The sequence below is a fragment of the Symphalangus syndactylus genome, chromosome 3 (genome assembly GCF_028878055.3).
Source record: "Symphalangus syndactylus isolate Jambi chromosome 3, NHGRI_mSymSyn1-v2.1_pri, whole genome shotgun sequence".
Taxonomy (NCBI): Eukaryota; Metazoa; Chordata; class Mammalia; order Primates; family Hylobatidae; genus Symphalangus; species Symphalangus syndactylus.
The window spans coordinates 145,990,826-146,014,960 of NC_072425.2; the positions used below are offsets into that span (position 1 = coordinate 145,990,826).

General features: G+C 36.1%; 1 protein-coding gene and 1 pseudogene across 10 annotated transcripts in view; both read right to left on the reverse strand.

The window, feature by feature from the left end:
* Positions 1-24,135, reverse strand: part of ARHGAP32 (Rho GTPase activating protein 32) — a 307,318-nt gene that overhangs the window by 10,319 nt on the left and 272,864 nt on the right. For all 10 annotated transcript variants that reach the window (XM_055273718.2, XM_055273719.2, XM_055273717.2 and 7 more), the window contains 9 exons: positions 23,942-24,091; positions 13,607-13,709; positions 12,114-12,258; positions 11,597-11,679; positions 7,498-7,605; positions 7,085-7,230; positions 6,230-6,425; positions 4,442-4,587; positions 2,290-2,361 (listed from right to left, as the gene is read on the reverse strand). In XM_055273718.2, the coding sequence (XP_055129693.1) occupies positions 2,290-2,361; positions 4,442-4,587; positions 6,230-6,425; positions 7,085-7,230; positions 7,498-7,605; positions 11,597-11,679; positions 12,114-12,258; positions 13,607-13,709; positions 23,942-24,091 (1,149 nt within the window). The remainder of the gene's footprint in view (positions 1-2,289; positions 2,362-4,441; positions 4,588-6,229; positions 6,426-7,084; positions 7,231-7,497; positions 7,606-11,596; positions 11,680-12,113; positions 12,259-13,606; positions 13,710-23,941; positions 24,092-24,135) is intronic.
* On the reverse strand, positions 18,891-18,990 carry LOC129479937 (uncharacterized; annotated as a pseudogene).

Consider the following 24,135-nt stretch of genomic DNA (forward strand, 5'->3'; position numbering starts at 1 on the left):
TCTTGGTGGGACTTCGGGCAAGTTTTTCATTTCTTTGTGTCTTATTTTATCACTGGCCCTCATATGACTTATGAGGTGGAATTAATCACTTTTGAGTGGCATTTTGAATCTATAATAGCAAAATGGATTTTTTTTTTTTGTGGGGAAACATCCTTACAATATTCAAATTTCTAAATAAATTGAACTTCTCAATTAAAAAATCTTCACAATCCCATAAAGTATTTACGTATATTTAGTAAAAAATTCCTTTCAGATACTAAACAAGAACTTCATTTTTTTTCTTTAAGAATAGGTTTTAAGTTTCCCAAGCAGAGTCCTGAAGAGTGGCAGAGAGTATTACATAATTTTATGATGTTGCTAAATATCCAACTGGTAAAAAAGAAACTCTCTATTCTGTCAGGATTATTTTAATTGCCATAGTTAAAAAGTAATTTCAAGAGGCAGAAACTATTTTAATAAATATAAATATATTGACAGGTCACAGCGGCTCATGCCTATAATCCCAGCACTTTGGAAAGCTGAGGTGGGCAGATCACCTGAGGTCAAGAGTTCGAGACTAGCCTGGCCTAAATGGCAAAACCCCGTATCTACTAAAAATATAAAAGTTAGCCAGGCGTGGTGGCGCATGCCTGTAGTCCCAGCTATTTGGGAGGCTGAGGCAAGATAATCACTTAAACAGGGAGTTGGAAGTTGCAGTGATCCAAGTTTGCACCACTGTACTCCAACCTGGGCAACAAAGTGAGACTCTGTCATATATATATATATTTATTTATTTATATATATATATATTTATATATATATATATACTTATATATATATATATATTCACAAATGTACTGAATGTACTGATCACCCATAAAATTAATTCCTTACAAATATCTTCTGCTTAACACTAATATCTACCTAGCTTGCTGCATTGTTTTTGTAGGTTATCTTGACTAGTTTAATTGAAAATCTTGGAAAACTCATAGATGTCAGCCACTCAGATAAAGTGATGGGGAAGAACTTCTGGAATCAAAGCAAAGCCACTGGTCAGTGAGGATCTGGCAGTTAGAAGAGTTATCCAATGAAGATGAGAAAGCTGACCAAGATGATGATACTCCAGGATATTTCAACAGAGCAAGATTTCACTTGCTCTTCACTATCACTGGATTGACAAGCCCTTTGGAAATCAATGTAGCTCTTGGCTAGTTTTTTTAAAAGGACTTTATAATTCTGCTGCAATGGCAAAACTCAATTCAAATCAATTCAAATAAGTGAAGAATGTCCTATTATGCTATTACACGGTTTTATAAAAAAAAGCTTCTTCCAAATTGACATTGAATTCTTTATTCTAAAATGTAGTGCATAGATGTAACCATAATCCAACTTTTGCTAAATAAAAGAGAAAATAAACTTATTTGCACAATTTTTTAGTTTTGTTTTTTAAGTTACATTGCAGTCAAACCTCTTTTCACTCTTAACCATGAAATTTGGGTCCTTATTTAAAAAAAAATTTTTTTTTTTTTTTTTGAGACAGAGTTTCACTCTTGTCACCCAGGCTGGAGTGCAGTGGTGTAATCTAGACTCACTGCAACCTCTGCCTCCTGGGTTCAGGCGATTCTCCTGCCTAAGCCTCCCAAGTAGCTGGCATTACAGGTGCCCGACACTACGCCCAGCTAACTTTTGTATTTTTAGCAGAGACGGGGTTTCACCACGTTGGCCAGGCTGGTGTGGAACTCCTGACCTCAGGTGATCTACCCATCTTGGCCTCCCAAAGTGATGGGATTACAGGTGTGAGCCACCACGTCTGGCCAAAGATTTATTTTAAGTTGCCTTCTCCAAGTATTAATTATCCTTGTAAATGAGGACCACATGTAATCAATCCAATCTATGAAATTTAAGACCAGGATAAGCCATTTGCAAGACAAAAGACTACTGGTCTAAATATCAAAACTGCTTAATTATACACTTTATAAAATTATGCTACCATTGTAAAATCTAAAGGAAATAGTAATAACACAAGTTTTCACTAGACAATAATAAATATAAATGGTTAACTTGAAATATTTCAGCTACTTTTATGTAAACTGAATAGGCAGTCATGCCAAAAATGAAAAGATTAAAGACTGCGACCATGTGAAAGCATCAATGAATTTTAATCTGAATAATACTAAATAGATGCTAGTATTCCTAGGAAATGAGTTAATAGCCTATTTATTAAGCACAGATATATAAAAATATACTCAATTGCAGTATTCTTTTATGCAATATATTATAGAATAAAATGACTGATGCTTTTAGTCTTACCATCAACTGCATGGAGAGATGTAAGAGACTCCTCACTTTTAGCTGAACGGAGAGTTCCTTCTGCCCTGCCACCTGAAGAATAAAAAACAAATAGTGTGAAGATTTCTAATTTGTTACATATGTGGTTAATGGGATCAGTGTTTTTCTTGATACATTTAAACTTTTGAGAGTGATTAGCTGTACATTTTGACAGCAATTTAGTACTCTATTATATAATGTGTTATACTGTTCTCAGATGGTTTCTCGAGTGAAAAATCTCTTTTCTAAAGGATTATGAATTTGAGCATAGAGATTAACTAAGATGCTTCTTTCTTTTACATTTCCTAAAGACCAATATGGTATCTTGAGATAACATCATACTGGATTTAGAGTGGGCCCTACACCCAACGACTGGTGTCCTTGTAAGAAAACACAGAGATGGCCATGTGGAGATGGAGGCAAAGATTGGAGGGATGCTGCCACACATCAAGGAATGCCAGGAGCCACCAGGAGCTGGGAAAGGCAAGCAAGGATTTTTCCCTGGAGCCTCCGGAGCGAGCACAGCCCTGCTGATACCTTGATTTCAGACTTTGAGCTTCCAGAACCACGAGGGAAAAAAAAATGTTGTTTTTTTACCACTTGACTTGTGGTAATTTGTTACGGGAACTCTGGGATACTAACACAGGTAACTTTACGTACGTATGTGAATCTTATTCACTAAATATCTTCATCCTCTTTAACCCCCTGGCAGCACTACGAACACTTTCTTTTTACCCCCTCCTCCTCTGCTGAGGATCGCATGCATCTCTTTTTTTCTCTGCCTACCTTTATAATCATTTCTTCTTACTCTCCTCTCATGACAATTCTTCCTTTCCCACCTTTAAACATTGCTTCTCTCCAGAATTCAGCCCTCAGCTGGCTTCTTTTCACTCTGCTCCCATCTCCTGAAATACCATTCTTAGTCCCCTGTCAGTTAGGTGAATTCCTACTTCTCTTGAAAACCCCTATCAAAGGTTGTATTTTCTAAGCACTAGTGCCTCCCGTACAACAGTTGACTATTCCTATCATAACTATCTCATGTAACTATTTCTTTTATTTTTTAAGAGACTATGTCTCACTTTGTCACCCAGGCTGGAGTGCAGTGGCACAACCATAGCTCACTGCAGCCTCAACCTCCTGGGCTCAAGCAATCCTCCTACCTCAGCCTCCAGAGCAGCTGAGACTAGAGGTGTGTGCCACCGAGCCTCGCTTATTTGCAATTTATTATTATTATTATTATTATTATTATTATTATTATTATTATTTTGTAGATGCGGGGCCTCACTTTGTTGCCCAGGCTGGTCTTGAACTCCTGGCTTCAAGTGATCTTCCCAACTTGGCCTCCTAAAGTGTTGGGATTACAGGTGTAAGCCACTGTACCTAGCCTAAACCACTATCTCAATAACTATGATTCTGCACTAAAATTTACTTTCTCACATGTATGACTTCCCAATTTGACTTGGAAGGCAGAGGTACTACCTTAATTTTCTATCTGCAGAGCCTGCTATCAAAATAGCTAGCACATGCGCTACATGACTGCAAACTGAATGACGAATTAAATGAATTGAACATTACACTTCTAACATTACCTAAGAAGAAAGTACTACTATCCTTCCTAGATTCAGAAGTTAACAGAATATGGCTTTTAAACTATTTTCAAAAGAGTAGTTTTTCGACAGTAATAGATTTATTTGATCTAATAAGATATTCTATTAATGAGATAACTAATGAAAAATACCTTCTTTAGTTAAGAGTTATAAACTTGAAAGTTATGTTGAAACATGGTTTTGAAATTTTTTAGATCTGTAAAAATACAGATCAATAAATTTAGATACCATAGCAGTATTTATTTACAACAATATACAAGGTATATGTGAATTTAATCACATTTACACTATATATAATCTATACAGTTTCTTTAAGAAAAGAAATTGTGTACTTCTATATATTTATATATAATTTATGTTACTTTTCAATTTAGGAATAAAGAATTGGTGAAAGAAGACACTCCGTATGTGTGACACAACTGTGAACACGTTATGGAAGCAGATCATAACAATATGTGAAGAATGTGCCCAGAGCAACCGAAGATCATCATGACAGCAGCAGAAGTGAGACTCTCCCAGGCACTCACCTTTCAGAGCCATGGCTTTCATCTCTGAAGGCTCACTCTCATTCCGCTGCAGCTTTCGTTTAGAAACAGATGATGATTTCCCCAAGTTGAAAAAGGAACGCCAGCTGCCCACAGGAGACTTTTTCATCTTATTTTGAGGCCTCTTTCTATGAAAGAGAAAATAATCAATCAACATTAAGATAGCCACGGGTCTGTCTTTTCTTATAGAAAAGAAATGAACACATGACAGAAAGAACCAAACAGCCTGGAGAGGCATAAGTGAAATAGTAAGCAAACATCCACCTTCCAGACAGCACACTCTACACAGTGCAGCCAAAGCAGAAAATGGATATTAAACATGCGACTTTTAGTATTAGTAACTATTTTCACAAAGATCATTTTTATACATATCTTCATATTTGGATCCAACCTCACAAACCGCAAAATAAGTGGGAATAAGACGTATCTGGGAATAGGAAATATTAAGTGTCCAAAAATAATACAGAGTTAAAGAAAATGATTTTAGGTGTGAGTAGAGAATAAAGGCAAAAGAAGACAAGGATTAAGAACAGTAACAAACATACACTGAACGCCAGGCACTGTGCTACCTGCCTTATATGTAATATCTCCTTTAAATCAGATACAACCACATGAGGTAGGTACTATTATTCTCATTTTGCAGCCAAGGAAGTTATGACACTAAGAAGTTCAAATAACTTCTTTAACATTATAAAACTATTAAATGATGGAGTCAGAATTGGAACCCAGGCCTACCTACATCCCAGTATCTACCCTCTTAACTACTACTCCATAAATAAATCTTTGAGTAAATTATGGAACTAGAATATAAAATCAAGATGCTGAAGACAAACTCAGGATGACAAAGTAAAAGAGTATGTTCCGACTTTTCGTTGATAGAATGTTTTTAGTCACGGGAAGTGAAAGGAAGTTAGAGGAGTATACTAAAATACGGGAAGAACAAATTCTAAAGTTGTATTAGTACTACCCAATCCAGAGAATCAAAATCCTTACATTCATGTGTAATAGCCAAAGCAGTAGCAGAGACATCAAAAATAACTTTTACATACATTAGTCTTCCTACTATAACCTAGTAAAGAAGATACAGAAACCATGTTATTATCATTTCTTTAGAGTAACAGAATTTCAGAGCTGGAAGGGACATTGAAAGAGTGAACTGCTGCAGTGGTTCGTTCTCAAGTCCTAGCAGACATCAGAATCACCTGGAAAGTTAGATGAGCAACCAATTGCTGGGTCCCACGCCCAGGGTTTCTGATTCAGCGGGTCTGGGGTGTGACTGGACGACTGCACAAGGTGCACTTCTAACAATTATCACCAGGTGATGCTGATGCTGTTGGCTGGGAGACTACACTATGGTCTCTTCTAACCTTAATGTGAAACCAGTGTCAAACAAGGCACTGTCCATTCCTGACTTTCTGAATAAGCTGTTCCAACATGGCTTATTTCTAAACAAATTTATAAACAACATAGTTCAGAGAGAAAAATCAACCCTATATAGTGACAGTATATCCTTATTTTTCCAAACAATTTTCCCTATACAACTGACGTTCTTCTTTTATAAAATTACATTATGTTGTAAAGCGAGAATCATTTGTATCATTCCCCATGAGGCGGTAAGTATCATCCATATTTGAATAAACAGGTTTCTCTGGGACTAGCCTAGAATTCAATACAGTAATACGAAAATACAAAACTAAAAGCAAACTAAAAGAAAATAATAGTACATAGCTATGGAAATCATATCCTAAAATAGGATTTAACAACTTCTACCTTTCAAGTGGGAACTCAATTATGGTATGAAATTTCCCCTGAAGTGCAGCAGGTCCTTCTCCAACTTCGATATATTTATTTTCCGTCACAATTGGCGAATTGACCTGAGCTTGTGTTCGTGCCTGGGCCTCCTCCAAGGTCAGCAGTTTGGTGGATGGAGAGGATACCAGGAGGGACTTGGGCCTTGACAGAGAAGCTTCAAAAAAAAAGGAAGGTGATGAAGAGAGTCAACTATGTGTGAGTGGTCAATTTGTTAGTATCTATCTCTCTATCTATCTGCTGTTCCAAATTTTCTTCAAGTATTTTAAATAGCAAAAACCATAGTGCTTTATATTAAATGAAAAACTGAAGGGGACATACCAGTGGCACACATACATACATATAAAACCCTTTAATAACTGTTTTCCTTTCTTAAAAGATATGAGAAAAGCTTTATATTAAATAAAATACTGAAGGTGACATGCCAGTGGCACACATACACGCATATAAAACTCTTTAATAACTGTTTTCCTTTCTTAAAAGATATGAGGAAAGGTGATCACTCAGATACTTTTAGTTTTGGAAGGAATTTTTCTTCTTCTGTTCCATTTTATACTTTAATATACATCAATAATGAATGACAAGTTTTTTAATGTGTCATGAACTTAGATCACAATAGGTCTAATATGTAGTATTCACTACACACACACAAAATAACTGTCAAATTCTGCATTTTGGTAAGCAGCCATACATTATTAGCTGCCTTATACCAGTGACATGTTTTTTTTTTGTTGCGACAAGAAATGCATGGTTTTCCACTTCTTTGGAAGCTGAGACACACACTCCTGGTAGGGAAGGAACCCATCTGAGTCGTACCTGCCCCTTCTTGCATGACCATGCTGATTTTGCCACTGAAGAGCACATCAACGTGATTCAGGATGAACTCAACAACCACAGACTGAATTCTCACTTCCATGAAAGCTGCTGTTCCACTGAAGCAGGCAGATTCTATCTGTTTTGATCTGTGAGGTAAACATTTTCATCACAGAGTTGTAAAGACAGCAGTCATAAAGGGCCTCTTTTTTTAAACGTGTAAATCTCAGACAAACAGAGGAAGAAATCATACTTTTACTGTCCCTTAGCTAAGCCCCAGTTGCCTGTTTTAGGGAGATGCAAATAAAAAGAACAGATTTGTTTTATCTTTTAAAAGTTTCCTTAAGGAACACTGATGAATCAGCCTTTTATTTAGGATTAGTTCTACTAAAATTAATAAGTGAAATGCAAATTACCTTAACAGGTTTGGAGCCCAAACAATTGCTAGATTTTTTGCATGCATATTTGTGATGGAACAATAGTCAGCTAGAAGAGACAAGTGTCTCATCAGGAACTCCAGTGTTCTGGAAATAAAATACAACGTATTAACAGAAAGAAACATGATGCAGCAGTATAGAACATAAAAGCCTGCTAATTAATTTCTAAGTCTGCAATAGCAAAATGAAGAAAGGGACCATACAAACCCAAGAAAACTTTGTTTCCTGCTTAACAGGTTGAAATATTACTATTAGAAGTGAATCTTCCACCAAAGCTAGTTTCTGAAACAAATAATATTTTGAAGTTATGCCATTCTACTTGCAGCAGACATACTAACAGGAAAGGATTTCAACACTTCTATGAAAGAAAACAGTAATGTCTCAAAAGCCTAAAAACAGTTAAAAGAAAAATTCCAACAGGCATCAAGGGGAGGATATTTGAGCAAAGGATATGCTTTTGAAATAAAGAGCCTAATTCAAATCCTCATATTCTGGTTTATCTTGACTACTTAAAATGTGCTTTACTTAAACAATTCCATATATATTGAGATTAAACAATAGGTAAGAGTATTTTTGAAAACAAAACATGATCAGCTTAAATGTAAGTTAAACCAGGTAAGTGCCAAGTATGTATGTGTGTGTGTGTGTGTGCATGCACACACAGAAGTATTACCTATCACCTAGCTTGTCTCAAAGTGTCCTACCTAATAGTACCCAGAGTAAAACTATTAAAGACAGTGGGCTGGGTGTGATGGCTCATGCCTGTAATCTCAGCAGTCTGGGAGGCTGAGGCAGGCAGATCACTTGAACTCGAGAGTTCAAGACCAGCCTGGGCAATACAGTAAAACCCCATCTCTACAAAAAGTACAAAAACAATTAGCTGGCTGTGGTGGTGCATGCCTGTAGTGCCAGCTACTTGGGAGGCTGAGGCAGGAGGATTGCTTCAGCCCAGGAAGGTTGAGGCTGCAGTGAGCTGTGATCATGCCACTGCACTCCAGCCTGGGTGACAGAGTGAGACCTTGTCTAAAAAAAAAAAAAAAAAAAAGGACAATGAATGGGAGATAGAAATATAAGGCTGTGTTATATGAAACAGTAATGAAAGATAAAATGTGGTCTACATCTGAGCCACAGATTCAGATGGGCCTAACATGAATTTGAGAGGAAAAGGAATATAATAGACTCGGCATTAGGCATTGTTCAAGAGGCTTTTACCAGCATTCTCATTTAATTCTCATAATAGCTCTAACAAGCACAAAATTACCATTCCCCTTGTACCGAGGACAAAGTCAAGGTTGCCAGGGTTCCACAGACTAGGAGTGGCAGTGCTGCATTTCAAATCAAGGTCAGAGTGGTTCCAAAGTGCCTGAGCATTCAAGGGCATTGTAGTTGCTTTACAGTTAAAATGGTAATTCTCTGTCTCTCCTGTATATAATTAAGGCAAGACAAACGGAAGTGAGGCTGGCCTGGGTATGACATAGAGGTGAGAAGCTTGAGAAATGTATTTAGATCGGAAGGACAAAAAACCACATGTTCTCATTCATAGGTGGGAATTGAACAATAAGAACACTTGGACACAGGGTGGGGAACATCACACAACAGGGCCTGTTATGGGGTGGGGGGAGCGGGGAGGGATAGCATTAGGAGATATACCTAATGTTAAATGACGAGTTAATGGGTGCAGCACACCAACATGGCACATGTATACATATGTAACAAACCTGCACGTTGTGCACATGTACCCTAAAACTTAAATTAAAATAAATAAATAAAATAAAATAAAGCCAGGCTCCTCAGCCAAATATAAAAAAAAAGAAAGAAAGAAAGAAAACCACGTAAAATTTCATTACTTGAGGAAGGTGAATGAAGGGAATGATTAAAGGACTTCAGAAATGTATTTTATAAGAATTACAAATTTAAAAAACCAAAGACATCTATTTGGTTTGCCTATCTAATTATAAAGATGTTTTAAAAGTTAATATAGAATTTTAGTCAGGATTCCACAAAATGAGCACTTTTATATTCAGCAGATTAGAGTGCGAATTGTATAAAACTTCACAACCTGGAATGTAATTTGGATATTGTTGTCTAATATTGAGAATAATAATTTAGATTTCCAGAATTTCACTGCCAGGTCATTATCCTGTAATAAAAAACAGAATCTAGATTCCATGTAAAAGGATGGCCCTCATAGCAATATTCAAAATTGGAAAAGGAAGGCCGGGCACAGTGGCTCACACCTGTAATCTCAGCACTTTGGGATGCTGAGGTGGGTAGATCGCCTGAGCTCAGGAGTTTGAGACCAGCGTAGGCAACATGGCAAAACCCCAACTCTACCAAAAATACAAAACATTAGCTGGGCATGGTGGTGTGTGCCAGTGGTCTCAGCTACTTGGGGGGCTGAGGTAGGAGAATCACTTGAGCCTGGGAGGCGGAGGTTGCAGGGAGCCAAGATTGTGCCACTGCACTCCAGTCTGGGTAATAGAGTGAGACCCTGCCTCAAACAAACAAACAAAAAAAAGGAAATAGAAAACATCCCAAACCACCATATATGTAGATTAAATATGCAAATTATGAAAGGTTAAATAACACGGCATATCCAAATGAGAGAACATGATGGAAAATTACGCTTTTCAAGAACATCTAAGGAATTCAGAAATGTTAAAATTCTGGATAAAAAGTCTATATCAAAAGATATATAAAGTAGGAGATACACACACATACAAGTTATAGCGAAGAAAAGAGTTACACAAGCTATTGTATACATTATAAAGCAGGAGATATACATGTACATATTAATAGCAGGCAAGGGCTATTAAAATCCAGGTAGGGCATACATGGTAAGTAATATAATATATATTAGAAGACAGGCAAAGAGGATAATATTAGGATATATATACATATAAGTATCTATAGTCAAGCTATAAAATAGTGTACAGAAGATATAAAACATATGCAGTGTATATTATTGAACATCTATCTGCAAGACTCTATTCTGGAAATACAGTGATAAACAAGACAGAATTCATGACCTCAATCAAGTACCTTGTTTTAGAAAGATTGTATACAGATAGTCTCCAACTTACAATGGTTCAATTTATGATTTTTTGACATTTATGATGGTGCAAAGGTGATAAACATTAAACAGAAACCACAATTAGAATTTTTTTTTTAAATGGAGTCTCGCTTTGTTGTCCAGCTGGAGTGCAGTGTCACGAACTCGGCTCACTGCAACCTCCACCTCCCAGGTTCAAGTGATTCTCCTGCCTCAGCCCCCGAGTAGCTGGGATTATTGGCACGCACTACCATGCCCGGTTAATTTTGTATTTTTAGTAGAGACAGGGTTTCGCCATATTGGCCAGGCTGGTCTCGAACTCCTCACCTCAGGTGATCCACCCACCTCGGCCTCCCAAAGTGCTGGGATTACAGGTGTGAGCCACGGTGCCTGGCCTATAGTGCTGATTTTTGAAATATATACATAAGCAATGTCATTTTGAAAGAAAATTAAATTACTTAATTTGCATATTACTAGAACATCTGCTGAATTTAATTTCTTGTCAATAATTGGAATTTTAAACTGTATCTTTTGTTTCTTTGCATACTAGAATCTAGTTTCTACTGTTTTCTTTTTCTAACGTGCAAAGTAACTTTCAATTTTATTCTGGTTTTCTCAGACATAACCATAAATATTTCCAAGAGTCCAAACTAACACACAAATCAAATTAGGTTTTAAAATGTAGCAACAATGATAAAAACCAAAGAAGAAACTAAAACAAACAAACAAAAAACGCCCAAGTTTAGTCAGCCATCCCTTTGTCCATCCATTCATTCATTCAACCTATGGAATGCTAAGCAGTGTGCCAGGCCCTGGGGATCTAAGGACAAATGAATAGCTATACATAAACATATACATATATATATAGGTACACATACATATAGTGTGTGTGTGTGTGTGTGTGTGTGTATGAAATGGAAGTTTAATTAGAACTCCAAGGAAGTTTAAATAGAAATCCAAAGAAAAAAAACATTTACAGGTCAACCGACTTCTACCTCTGCTTGGTATTTACCCACTGTGGCTGACCTGTAGTGTGGTGGGGGGAGCTGCTGGATGACATCGTGGATTTTTATCAGCCTTTCTTCATCTGTTGCTGCTGAAACTGCATCCTAGAACAGTCACAGTACAAAATAGTGAGCTCTGTTGGTAAAAATGAAAGTCCACTTACAATTCAGTTTTCACTCTGAGATCAACTTGCTTTGCTCTTGGATGCAAAATGGCGAGGAAACACAACATCGTATTAAGGAAGTCAACTGTTTCCACACAGTGTGAACACTGAGATCTACGAAACTAATTTGAAAAAGGCTTGATGGTAATCAGTATTAAGGGTGACAAGACTAGCAGCTCAAAGTCAGAAAGCACAAGAATGACAATGTGAAAACAGCAAAGACCACTAGACTAGCTGGCAATATTTGTTTTTTTAAGGAGTCATTTCAGTCACAGAACTATTTCTTACATGTGACCAAACCAATGTTCATGTGTTTTGAACAAAAGCACAGCAAAGTTCCACAAAGAATTAGATTCAAAAGTAGCCTGTACTCACAGAAAATTTCTCATACAGCTGGTAGGTAAGCAGAGGGTTTGGGAGTTCCCGGAAGTACAGCTTACATAGGGAGCCCACAGAATGGATGTCCTGAACATACGGTTCTTTCGTCAGGTCGGGGACGTGCTCAGAGTCAAATTCATGGCTGACGTAGACAGAAGAGGACAAGCAAATCATTTGATTGAGGACAGCAAATACGTGTCTTAAAAACAGAAAGCATAAGCTCCAAAAGTGTTCAGCTCTATCTCAGTGAGTTGCTATTATCTTCCATTTATTGTATTTCATTTGTGTTTGGACTTCAGCAACAACTGGATGTCTTAGTACAAGACCGATGTCTTTCTATGTGGAAATTAAGGGCACAGCTTTAATATTAAAATGGACAATAGCCTCTGAGATACATACGAATGAACGGCTCTTATAGTACAACAGTCTGAAAACAGGACTCCTAATTGCTAATGACTTGAATATCCAATATTTTGGCAATTCCAGAGACTAGCATTGAATGGCAACTGATCTTTGAACAATTATGAACAGAAATTCCTCAGATACAAATTGTACAACACAGAAATGCTTTCCCGAAGCAGGATAAAAAAGTCAGAAACAACAAAAAGCAATTCCTAGCTAACGACAAATTTTAATAGGCAGGAAAATCTGTATCATTAGAATGAGTAAAATACAAGTTGTACACAGAATAGTAAGGCAGAATAAGCTCACTCTCCAGGAGATTAATATTAATCCACAGGCATGAGACCACTTATCATCTACCTAGAGGATTAATGTGTGTGTACAATATGAATATGAGATTTTCTTTGTCTTAAACTGAAGACTGAAACTGTCTTTAGTACAAGAACTAATTTATGTGTTTTTCAAGCATGTATTCCCCAAAACTGAGATGGGCTCTGTGATCTGTTAAAATATTAAAATCTCTACAGAATAATGGCAGTTACCATGTACTACAGTAAAAAAGAAAGGGTAATGGCATATCAAGAATAGTCTAGAATCCAAGAGATTAAGCAAAAATAAAATATTGCTGGCACAGAGTTTGTCACTGCTTTTGTCTCAGGAGAAGATTTGGGGAGGATGTGAAATATGTAGAGATGCATACTTGAACATAAACACAGAATCAGGGTCAAAGGAGATTAGAAAATGTTCCATTCCCATCCATTTTAATTAACACCTAAAGAATAATTCTATTATAATACAAATTTTATCTCTCATGGCTGTCATCGGTTCAAACTCAATTTGCTAAAATCTTCAAACACTATAAAGAGACAAAATACAAGTACTGAAGAGATTAAGGTGCATGGTTCTGATACTACAGATGAAAAAATGCCATTTAGAAAAGTATACAGAGAGAATAACATGGATATTATTTCCTATTTTATCTAAATTATCTTTAACGAAAATAGGTAACAAAGTAAGTGAATCCGTTTTAAAATATTTTCGTTTTAATTAGTTAAGTAGGAGTGAAAAAGTGCCATATAAGATTTTACCGTAGTCTCTGGATATTGGAGGCAACACCAGAAAGGCGATATATTCCATCCACAATGCCATATCTCTCAATGAATGCTGTGCAGCTTTGAAGAACCTGGGGCACTAAAGAGAATTTTTAAAGCAATAGATGAAATTGGTAGTATTCATTGGAACCCAAGTTGCCAAAAAATAAGATTGTCTTGGTTTACAAAAGCAAAATAAAATTTGTAAATTAAAGTTAAAAGGGGCAAAAATTAATCTACTACAAAAAATGATGAGGGTATACTTACTTAATTTCCCACCTAAATTAGATAACTAATTCCTGAATAATCAAGACTGGTTCTATGTCATGATATTTAACTGAGTAAAAGAATTCATACATTATTAGGACAGTCTCTCTTCTGCAGTAGACTCATTTAGATCATGTTACAGTTACACATTACAGTAAGTGAACTGTTTAGTCCTAACACCATGCCAGATTTTTAAGAAATACAGCTGCTCAGCTGACTTTCATATATAGCAAAGGAATATATAAATTCATTGGGATAAATGCTTATCGCAACAACATAATTATTGCTTGTAAGTGCTGCAAAGTTTTACTTCTTAAAAAGTATCTTCTATATTTTCATAGTTAATGCAAATTCTGACTTTATTCAATAAACAAAACACCAATATAATGCAAAGGCCAAGGCAATTTCAAATAGATGGAATCTTGTAACTTCCTGGCCATATTTACATTAACTTTATTGATATTTTAACTTTATATTATCAGTTCATAATAAAGGGCACTCTCCCTGGTTAGCTCCATCAATATACACTGGACAGCTATGCTGGGGCATGCAGTATAGGACAGAATTTTCAAAGTATATGATAAAACATTTTACAACCATTCAAACATTTATAATAGCTGAGAATTTAACATTAGTTGTTTTGCAATGCAGACTGATGAGTTTACAGACTTTAGTATGATCATTTGATAGGGTTAGTTAAAATCCTTGAACAGATATGCTTGGAAAATTTGGTCTGCAAAGAGCTACTATACTAGAGATGAAATATTCAGAGTGGCAAATGAAACAAATAAGACATTTTAATAAGATAATTTTAGTGAATGTATTTCATTAACAGTATATTGTCATTCCTTTATTATTATAACCAACTTTTCCTTGGTTTTCCTGACTTTTGTTGTCCTTCCTGGAGTCCATCTTTAAATTCTGTCAGATCCTATAACAACATTTAAAACTTAATCTCCTTATCTTTGATTTAAAAAATCAAACAACAAAAACCAGCAGCTGATAGTATTAAATATATGCCAGGCTAAGTACTTTACAATGGATACTCTCTGATTTTCAGAGAAATCCTACAAGGAAAGTACTATCATACTCCCATTTTTACGAGAAGAAATTATATCTTAAAGAGAGTAAGTTTTACCCAAGGGCAGGCAGGAAACACTGGCAGAAGTGAGAGATTCCAACTCAGGCAGTCCAAGTACAGAGCCAATGCTTTTGTTTTGTTTTTTATTTAACACACACACACACACACACACACACATTTGCGTGCACACACACACACACATATACATCTTTATTATACTTCAAGTTCTGGGGTACATGTGCAGAACGTGCAGTTTTGTTACGTAAGTACACACCTGCCATGATAGTTTGCTGCACCCATCAACCCGTCATCTACATTGAGTATTTCTCCTAATGTTATCCCTCCCCTAGTCCCCCACTCCCCTAGCCCCCCATCCCCCTAGTCCTTCACCCCCCTAGCCCCCAACCCCTCTAGCCCCCCACCCCCCGACAGGCCCTGGTGTGTGATGTTCCCCTCCCTATTCCATGTGTTCTCATTGTTCAACTCCTAGTTATGAGTGAGAACATGTGGTGTTTGGTTTTTTGTTCTTGTGATAAGTTTGCTGAGAATGATGGCTTCCAGCTTCATCCTTGTCCCTGCAAAGGACATGAACTCATCCTTTTTTATGGCTGCATAGTATTCCATGGTGTATATGTGCCACATCTTCTTTATCCAGTCAGAGCCAATGCTTTTAACTATAGTCTGCAATATACTGCCCAGCAGAGAAGGCCTTTCACAATTTACACTTTATTATTGTATTTCCATATTCCACAACTCTAGGCCAAGTGAAGTGTTACCTTTTGCCATACAAACCAATCATCCTACGACTTCTTCACAAAACAATTTCCTCTATCTGGACTCTCTCCCATAATGCTCTTCATATAGAAAAAATTCTTGGCTATTGTTCAAAATCCAGCTAAACTATCACTCTTAAGCGTGCCTTCACTGAATACCCACAAGTAGAGGTGGCTGAGCACTGTGTTCTACGTGCTCACAGAACAATATGTCAAATTATCATTTATTCGTTTATACAACTATTACCCTTTTCTGACTGTGGGCTCTTCAAGAGCAAAACCATGCATCGTTCATCTTTGTATATTCAAAACCCAGGAACACCGTCCTGACACAATGTATAAAATTAGCAAGTGAACTAATTTACCAGTGCCCTGAGAGCCTGAAATAGTCATTATCCGGTCAAGTTAGCAGGGAAGGAACCTTAGTTTTCATATGGAACTGTATTCATATGAATACATTTTCAACTACATGCTTTCTGCCTCTAAAAATATTCAAGACTTTCAATAACAAGAAAAGGTTATGGTTATGTAGTAAAGATGAACAGCAGATAGAATTGCTGGGTACTTCTTGTGGATTTAATTGATATTAGAAGCAACCTCTGTGTCGAAATGATATGCAAAATACATAGCATCTTTATAAAAGCTTGGGTTCTATTTCTAACATTGTCCCACCAATGATAACCTTGGTGTCTTAGGTTTCAATTCTAAAAACTGGAATTGGAATAATAAAATTTAAGGCTACAAAATTTCAGTCATCTGCTTCAAAGGGAATATATTTAGAGATTACTGGGATAATTAACATCATTATTTAGGAAAATAGTTAAAATTCTTTCCTGTAAAGCACTGAGAAGATGCTTCTCATATATGCTCCAAATTAGCATGCTAATTCACCCAGGTACACCAAAGGTTGGTCTTCAAGAAAACCCCTCAGAGCGCAGTGTTTTATTTCCATATTATCAGGCTCTCCGAGCACACATAAATTTTTCATAAAAACAAGCTACCATTTATAAAAAAAAGTATCGGTAATTTTCATTGGATGTGTATATCTGTGTGTTATTAGATTCATATGTTTATTCTTCCAAATAAGTAGGAAAACATTGAAAATATGGAGAATTAGAGGTCTTTTCCTGATAATATGACCAAGTCTCTACACACACAATACTTCATGGCAAGCATCTGAATCGTTTTCTTACATTCTGTGTTCCCTGAGTAGAAGGACTGAATGTCTATAAAACAATCACATAATGAGCTTAATAAATAAAATTACATAACTATTACTTATAAGTTTAAGGGAGACAAATGAGTCATTTAATACAAATAGGTGGCAAAATCAAAGAAAAGCACAAACTTGAATCTTGAAGAAAAGAGAGCAGAAACTGAAAAACAATGTCAGAAGAAAAAAGAAAAGATCTGTTTTATTTTTTCACGAAAGTATAGGAAAGCAATATAAGAATCCAATATATTATGTTTTGTAAAAAAAAATCCTAGTTTTGAAAAAAGGCACTTTACTAGCTACCCCCAAACCATCTAATAAACCAGCCAAATGCACACCGAATAACGACCCAGTCAAAATATAACATTAGAAACCTCCAAAATGCTTCCTCCAAAAGATGGTATGACTTTCAGAATCATTCCCACATTCTCCACATAATACACTTCTGATTTACTTTGATTTTATATTCTTAGTTTTTAAAATATCATCATATGACAAAAGAATAAGAAGTACATATTTAAATTAAAATCAATGATCCTTAAAATTAGAATATGGCTAAAAGAAGTAGGAAATAAGTACGACAAGAATTGATCTTTGATTTTTTTTTCTTGACAGTTTCGTTTCTGCTCTTTTCTCTTCATTCATTCACTCGCTCACTCACTCATCAATCATGTATTTATTAAGTCTCTTCTATTTTCCAGGCATCATGAAAGCATTACAGATACAGACTTTTTCGTCTGCTGAGTTCCAGTTTCAGAGAGGTGGTTTCCAGGCTAAAGGGACATGAGTACAGTATTACTTATTAGAATGTGCATCATCATTCTACCTAATATGACTACCTAAAGGATTAATTTCTGGCGTTATTTGGGCTTCGCTTTTTCCTACTGTGCTCTGATTTAAAATTTTGTGCATAAAATACAACACAGAAATATGTTCAGGGAACAGACAGTCCTCTCCGAGGGTTTCAAAACATTTGTAATATTTTGTACCAAACATAATTTTACCTAGTTTTCTATAAACCTCTATTTTGTTTTAGTGCTCTCAATTCAAACTTTTAATGAAATTCAGTTTTAAATATGTACAGCAAAAAAAAAAAAATACTAAGTCTTATGAAAAAATCAATGATACCAGAAAAAGAAATTAACGTCACAACAACAACAACAACGACACAACATTTTAAAGCTATCGTTAAGGATGCCAAAGTAGGCTGGGGGCAGTGGCTCATGCCTGTAATCCCAGCACTTTGGGAGGCTGAGAAAGGTAGATCACTTGAGGTCAGGAGTTCAAGACCAGCCTGGTCAACATGGTGAAACCCTGTCTCTACCAAAAAAAACAGGAAAAAAAAAAAAATTAGTCAGGCATGGTGGTGGGCGCCTGTAATCCCAGCTACTCAGGAGGCTGAGGCAGGCGAATTGCTTGAACCTGGGAGGTGGAGATTGCAGTGAGCCGAGATTGTGCCATTGCACTCCAGCCTGGGCAACAAGAGCAAAACTCCGTATCAAAACAAAACAAAACAAAAGGATGCCAAAGTAAATGACAAATTAGTATAATCTGTGCTCAAAGAAAGTACTATGTGGGCAGATTTTTATTTACTTCTTTTTTTTGTGGGCAGATTTTTAAATAATCAGTTCTACAAATAACTGTGATATAATGTTTAATACACTCAATTATAAACACTGGTTTGTGATAGCTAAAACTATGATCGTCCTGATTGAACAGCAGGGACCACACATAAAAGAATAAAAAGACAACTGCCTTGTGAGGCTCCTGTGTGATTTCTCACACTTTGTGCAGAAGACACAGGTAAGTTTGTCACTTGCTCCAACAGAGAGGTACTCAGAAGTTTACAAAGTATAATAGGATAATCTCTCTATAAAGCTGATTTTTCACTAGGAAATATTCAGAGAATTAACCATTTAGCAAAACATAATTTTTAAAAAATTTTTATTTTACATGGAATGCTTCACGAATTTGTCATTTTTGTGCAGGGGTCACACTTATCTCTGTATTGTTCAAATTTTAGTATATGTGCTGTCGAAGCAAGCACATAAAACGTAATTTTGATATGAGCTTCCTTCTCAGAAAAATCTAGTGCAAGGTTAATTTTGTTTAGGGCAAAGACACTATATCAAAGTCTAAACTTTGAGAAAGAACAATTATATATGATATATATCAATATTATATATACTGTATGTGTCTCATCTCTCCTCACAATTATAGATACAATATATAATCATTTTTTCTTCATTTTATTCTAATTATTTTAGAGTTTAAAATATATAATCAATTCTAATTGTTCTAATTTAGACTTTAAAATAGTCTCTATATATGTATGTGTAAATATATACACATATGATATAACTGTGGTTATAGGTCATGGACAATACATATGAAGTCTTTTATTATTATTATTATTTTTTAAATAAGGTCTCATTCTGTTGCTCAGGCTGGAGTGCTATAGTGTGATCATGGCTCTCTGCATCTTGGACCTCCTGGGCTCATGAGATCCTCCCACCTCAACCTCTCAAGTAGCTGGAACCACAGGCACGTGCCACCATGCCCAGCTAATTTTTAAAAATTTTTTGTAGAGACAGTGTCTCTACAAAAAAACAATGATAAAAAATCAATGATACCAAAAAACTCTGTTCCACTCAAATAGATTTTATCATAATTAGGAAACAGATGAATACTGTAGTTTAACCTGCTATTTTTCAGATATAATAGCCTCTGTCCTCCCCTATCATCCTTATGAAGAATGGAAACATAACTGAAACCTCTAAATACAACTAAAATTAAATTGATATTTGAAAGCTAATGAGCATGGCAGGACAAATTGGAAAACTCACTTTTTTTTCTTTTTTTTTTTTTTTGAGATGGAGTCTCACTCTTGTTGCCCAGACTGGAGTGCAATGGCATGATCTTGGCTCACTGCAACCACCACCTCCCAGGTTCAAGCAATTCTCCTGCCTCAGCCTCCTGAGTAGCTAGGATTACAGGCATGCGCCACCACGCCTGGCCAATTTTTGTATTTTTAGTAGAGACAGGGTTTCACCATATTGGCCAGGCTTGTCTTGAACTCCTGACCTCAGGTGATTCACCTGTCTCGGCCTCCCAAAGTGCTGGGATTACAGGCGTAAGCCACCATGCTGGGCCTCTCTTTCATATTAATGATCACATCTAAGCAAGGTTTAACATGTTACATGGTGTTAAACATGCCATGTTGCCCAGGCTGGTCTCAAACTCCTAGGCTCAGGTGCTCTTCCCATCTTGGCTTCCCAAAAAGCTAAGATTACAGGCATGAGCCACCACACCAGCCCCCGATGAAGTCTTAAAATCTGAAAAAACTGAAATTCCTCACGTAGTCATTAAATCAAAGACAAACTACTAAATCAGTTAGCTATTAAAAAACCATTTTATTTCCTAATTAAAATTTTAGTTGATAAACTTCAAAGGTTTCCCTTCTCCTGCTAATTTAGGCTTCATTTGAATGTTCAAATGAATATCCTTCTTATGAATATTTATTCATTTCTTACCAACCCTGATGAAACAGGAAGTCATTTTAATATGCCAAGTATAATATATCTGACCTCGGTCTTCGAGGTTTCTGGCTCCTAAAGTTTACTGAATTTCAATTACACTTTAATGTCACAAGTTAATTTTTTTTCTAGTCATTTGAGTTTAACTTGGCAAAGAGGGATTAATCTTCCAGGATTATTAAATTCATTTCTAATATTCCTCTAATTTTTTTAATTGAAAAAGCAAGACAACTAAGAAAAAAAACAACAGTATTCTCTAATACTTTATTATAATTATATTCATTTTTCATATCCCCTAAGTATCCAGACTTTTAAAAGTTGTATCTACTATTTATAGATAATATTTTTCAGGTTCCTACATTGTATTCAAACTTATTTATTTACTTAGAGACAGGGTTTTGTCTTGTTGCCCAGGCTGGAGTGCAGTGGCAAGATGATAGCTTACTGTAGTCTCCAACTCCTGGGGTCCAGCAATCCCCCGACCTCAGCCTCCAAACTAGCTAAAAGTACGGGTGTGTGCCACCATGCCCAGCTCGTTTTGTACTTTTTTCTGTATAAATGGGGTTTTGCTATATGCTGCCCAGGCTGGTGTCAACTCCCGGCCTCCAGCGATCCTCCTACCTTGGCCTCCCAAATACTAGGATTGCAGGCATAAGCCATCTCACCCAGCTCAAACTTAAAATTTTTAACAGCTTCAACACTTATAGAACATTCCCCTGTATGGGTGTGGTGGTCCACGCCTGTAATCCCAGCACTTTGGGAGGTCAAGGTGGGTGGATTGCTTGAGTCCAGGAGTTCAAGATCAGCCTGGCCAACATGGCAAAATCCCACCTCTACAAAAAATACAAAAATTAGCTGGGTGTGGTGGTGTATGCCTATAGTCCCAGCTATTCAGGAAGCTGAGGCAGGAGGACAGCTTGAGCCCAGGAGACACAGGTTGCAGTGAGCTGAGATTGTGCCACTGCACTCCAGCCTGGATGACAGAGTGAAACCCCATCTCAAAAAAGAACATTCTCCCAAACTTGGGTATTTCATTTTCTTTGTTCTCATACATTATGCTATGATGAACATTTTTATTTCTATTTAATTATAACATTAAGGTAAGTCCCTAAGGATGGATTCATTAGATGAAAGGAACACTATAAAGTGTCTTGCTAAAAAATGTCAAATGTTTTCCAAAAAGGTAGTGCTAAATCAGAACCTCTGAAATCTATTGGTAAAAATCACTGCTACATTTATGGCACTGGATATCATAATTTAGAAAAACAGCTTTGTTATTTTAATATTTACCAAGGTCAAATGGTATTTCAAAATTGCCTAAAGATACATTTCCATGATTACAAATAAGGATAAACATTTTTCTGTATTTTGTTTATTATTTATAGCCCTGTGACAGTTCAATGTTTGTATCTTTTCTCCATTCTTTTACTCAGGAACTTTAATTTTCTAAAAAATCTGAAATGATATTCTCATACACTATAATAGCAGCATTTCATCATATCCAAAAAATGATTATATTTCCTTGTCTATGGTACCTCTCCCTCTACATTGTTATTTTTCATTATATGAAAAGTATATATATATTTAAGTCATTTCTTTATGTTTTTTGTTTAAATCTGAGAAAGCTATTATTTATTTTATCTCAAAACAAAATCAATTCACATTGGCAATTCTGTAAGTTTAAAATGGTTAACTTATACATTTGAAGTTTATTTTCAGTATGATGAAGTGTGAATTTTTTTCAAAACTATTTAATTATCTCAATATGTATTATAAATAGCTCTTCTGCGTGACATGGTTCTAAAACCATACTTTTCTCACAACAGATTCTTATGTACAGTAACAACTATTTCTGAACACTCTAAGCTGTTTTACTCACATTTTATTCTCGGCACAAAACTCTGCCTTTAAAAAAAAAAAAAAAAACATTTTTTTTTTGAGACAAGGTCTTGCTCTGTCGCCCAGGCTGGAGTGCAGTGGTGTGAAATCAGCTTACTGCAACCCCCGCCTCCCGAGCTCAGGTGATTCTCCCACCTCGGCCTCTCAAGTAACTGGGATTACAGGTGCATACTACTACGCCGGCTAATTTTTGTATTTTTGGTAGAGACCAGGTCTTGCCATGTTGTGTAGGCTGATCTCGAACTCCTAGGCTCAAGCTATCTGCCTGCCTCAGACTCCCAAAGTGCTGGGGGATTGCAGGCTTGAGATACTGCACCCAGTGAAAACTCTGCTTTTCTAGTTTTGAATATTGTTTTAATATATAATAAAACTAGATGTCTCCCATCCTATCACTGATTTTTTTCTTTGACATTCTCACTGGTTGAGTTTTCCATGTGCATTTAGTTGCAAAAGTAATCCTCAGGGTTTTCTTTTGTTTTTGTTTTTTTAGGGATTTGCATTAAGTTGGTATTAATTTGGGAATAACATCTGTTTGAAATAACATTTTGTCTGCTCTCTCAAGAAACATGGTACAGTTTGCATTAAATTCCTAAGTCCATTGATATTCTTTTAACAATGAGTAAGACCTTAATTTGAACTTGATACTATCAACTCAGTATTATTATTATTACTTTACCATTGTTTTTCACTAATGGTCTTCTCAAAAGGCACAATGGGTATTTCCCATACTAATTTGGAATTTCACAATCACCTATTTCTGGTACTTAGCAACATCATAGGTAGATCCTGCCTTCATCTTCTGGCATTTCTGAAAGAGATGCTAGAGTAAAGTGCTATTTTTAAATATAAAAGGAAAACTACTTTTTTTCTTTCCCTCCTATCCATCCCCTCATCCAACAACTAAATTCTTGATTCATAATTTAATTTATAAAGAAAGGAATATAGATTCCTACAAAAAATAAAATACAGATTCTCTACAAAAAATAAAATGAAAAATAAAAATTAGCCAGGTGTGGTGGCGCATGCCTGTAGTCCCAGCTACTCTGGGAGGACTGCCTGAGCCCAGGAATTCAAGGCTGCAATCAGCTATGATCACGCCACTGCATTCCAGCTTGGGCAACAAAGCAAGGCCCTGTCTCTTTAAAAACAAAAAATTGGAAGATTGATTTTGGCATTTTATGTCTCAAAACTATGACAGTTTTTTTTTCCATAAGAAGAATTAGATAAATATTTTAGCATAAAATGTGGGTGGCAAAACTGGCTGAAGAAGCTATCTAGGGAGAAATAGAAACTAAGGCAAAATAACAGGGTGGTTGTAATATATTTTGTGTGAATGTCCTACTCTTCCCGAACAGAACATGAGCATCTCTGATGCCAAAGTGCATTCTTAGACTTTTCATTCTCAGCTCCACCCAGAACTGAGTACCTCAGAAAGCTTAATAAATGCACTGAACTGAAATGAAACAGGTATCATTTGACCAAATCTACTCCATAATTGGTTACAGAGAACCAATACGGAGAGGTCAGAAACTCAAGGTATAAGCTTGCACATTTTATTTTTACCTTCAAAACCAGAATTTAGAAGGTGCTCCCCAAGGTCACAACCAAACACCCTCTCTTTCAAGATTCCCCGCTGCTTCAGCTTCTGTTTTGTTGGACGAGACTTCATGAATGTTCGTAAGAACGTAATGAGCTTGCCGTGCTTTTTAGACACTAAAAATCAATAAAGAGAAATGATCTTAGTTGTGGCAAGAGGT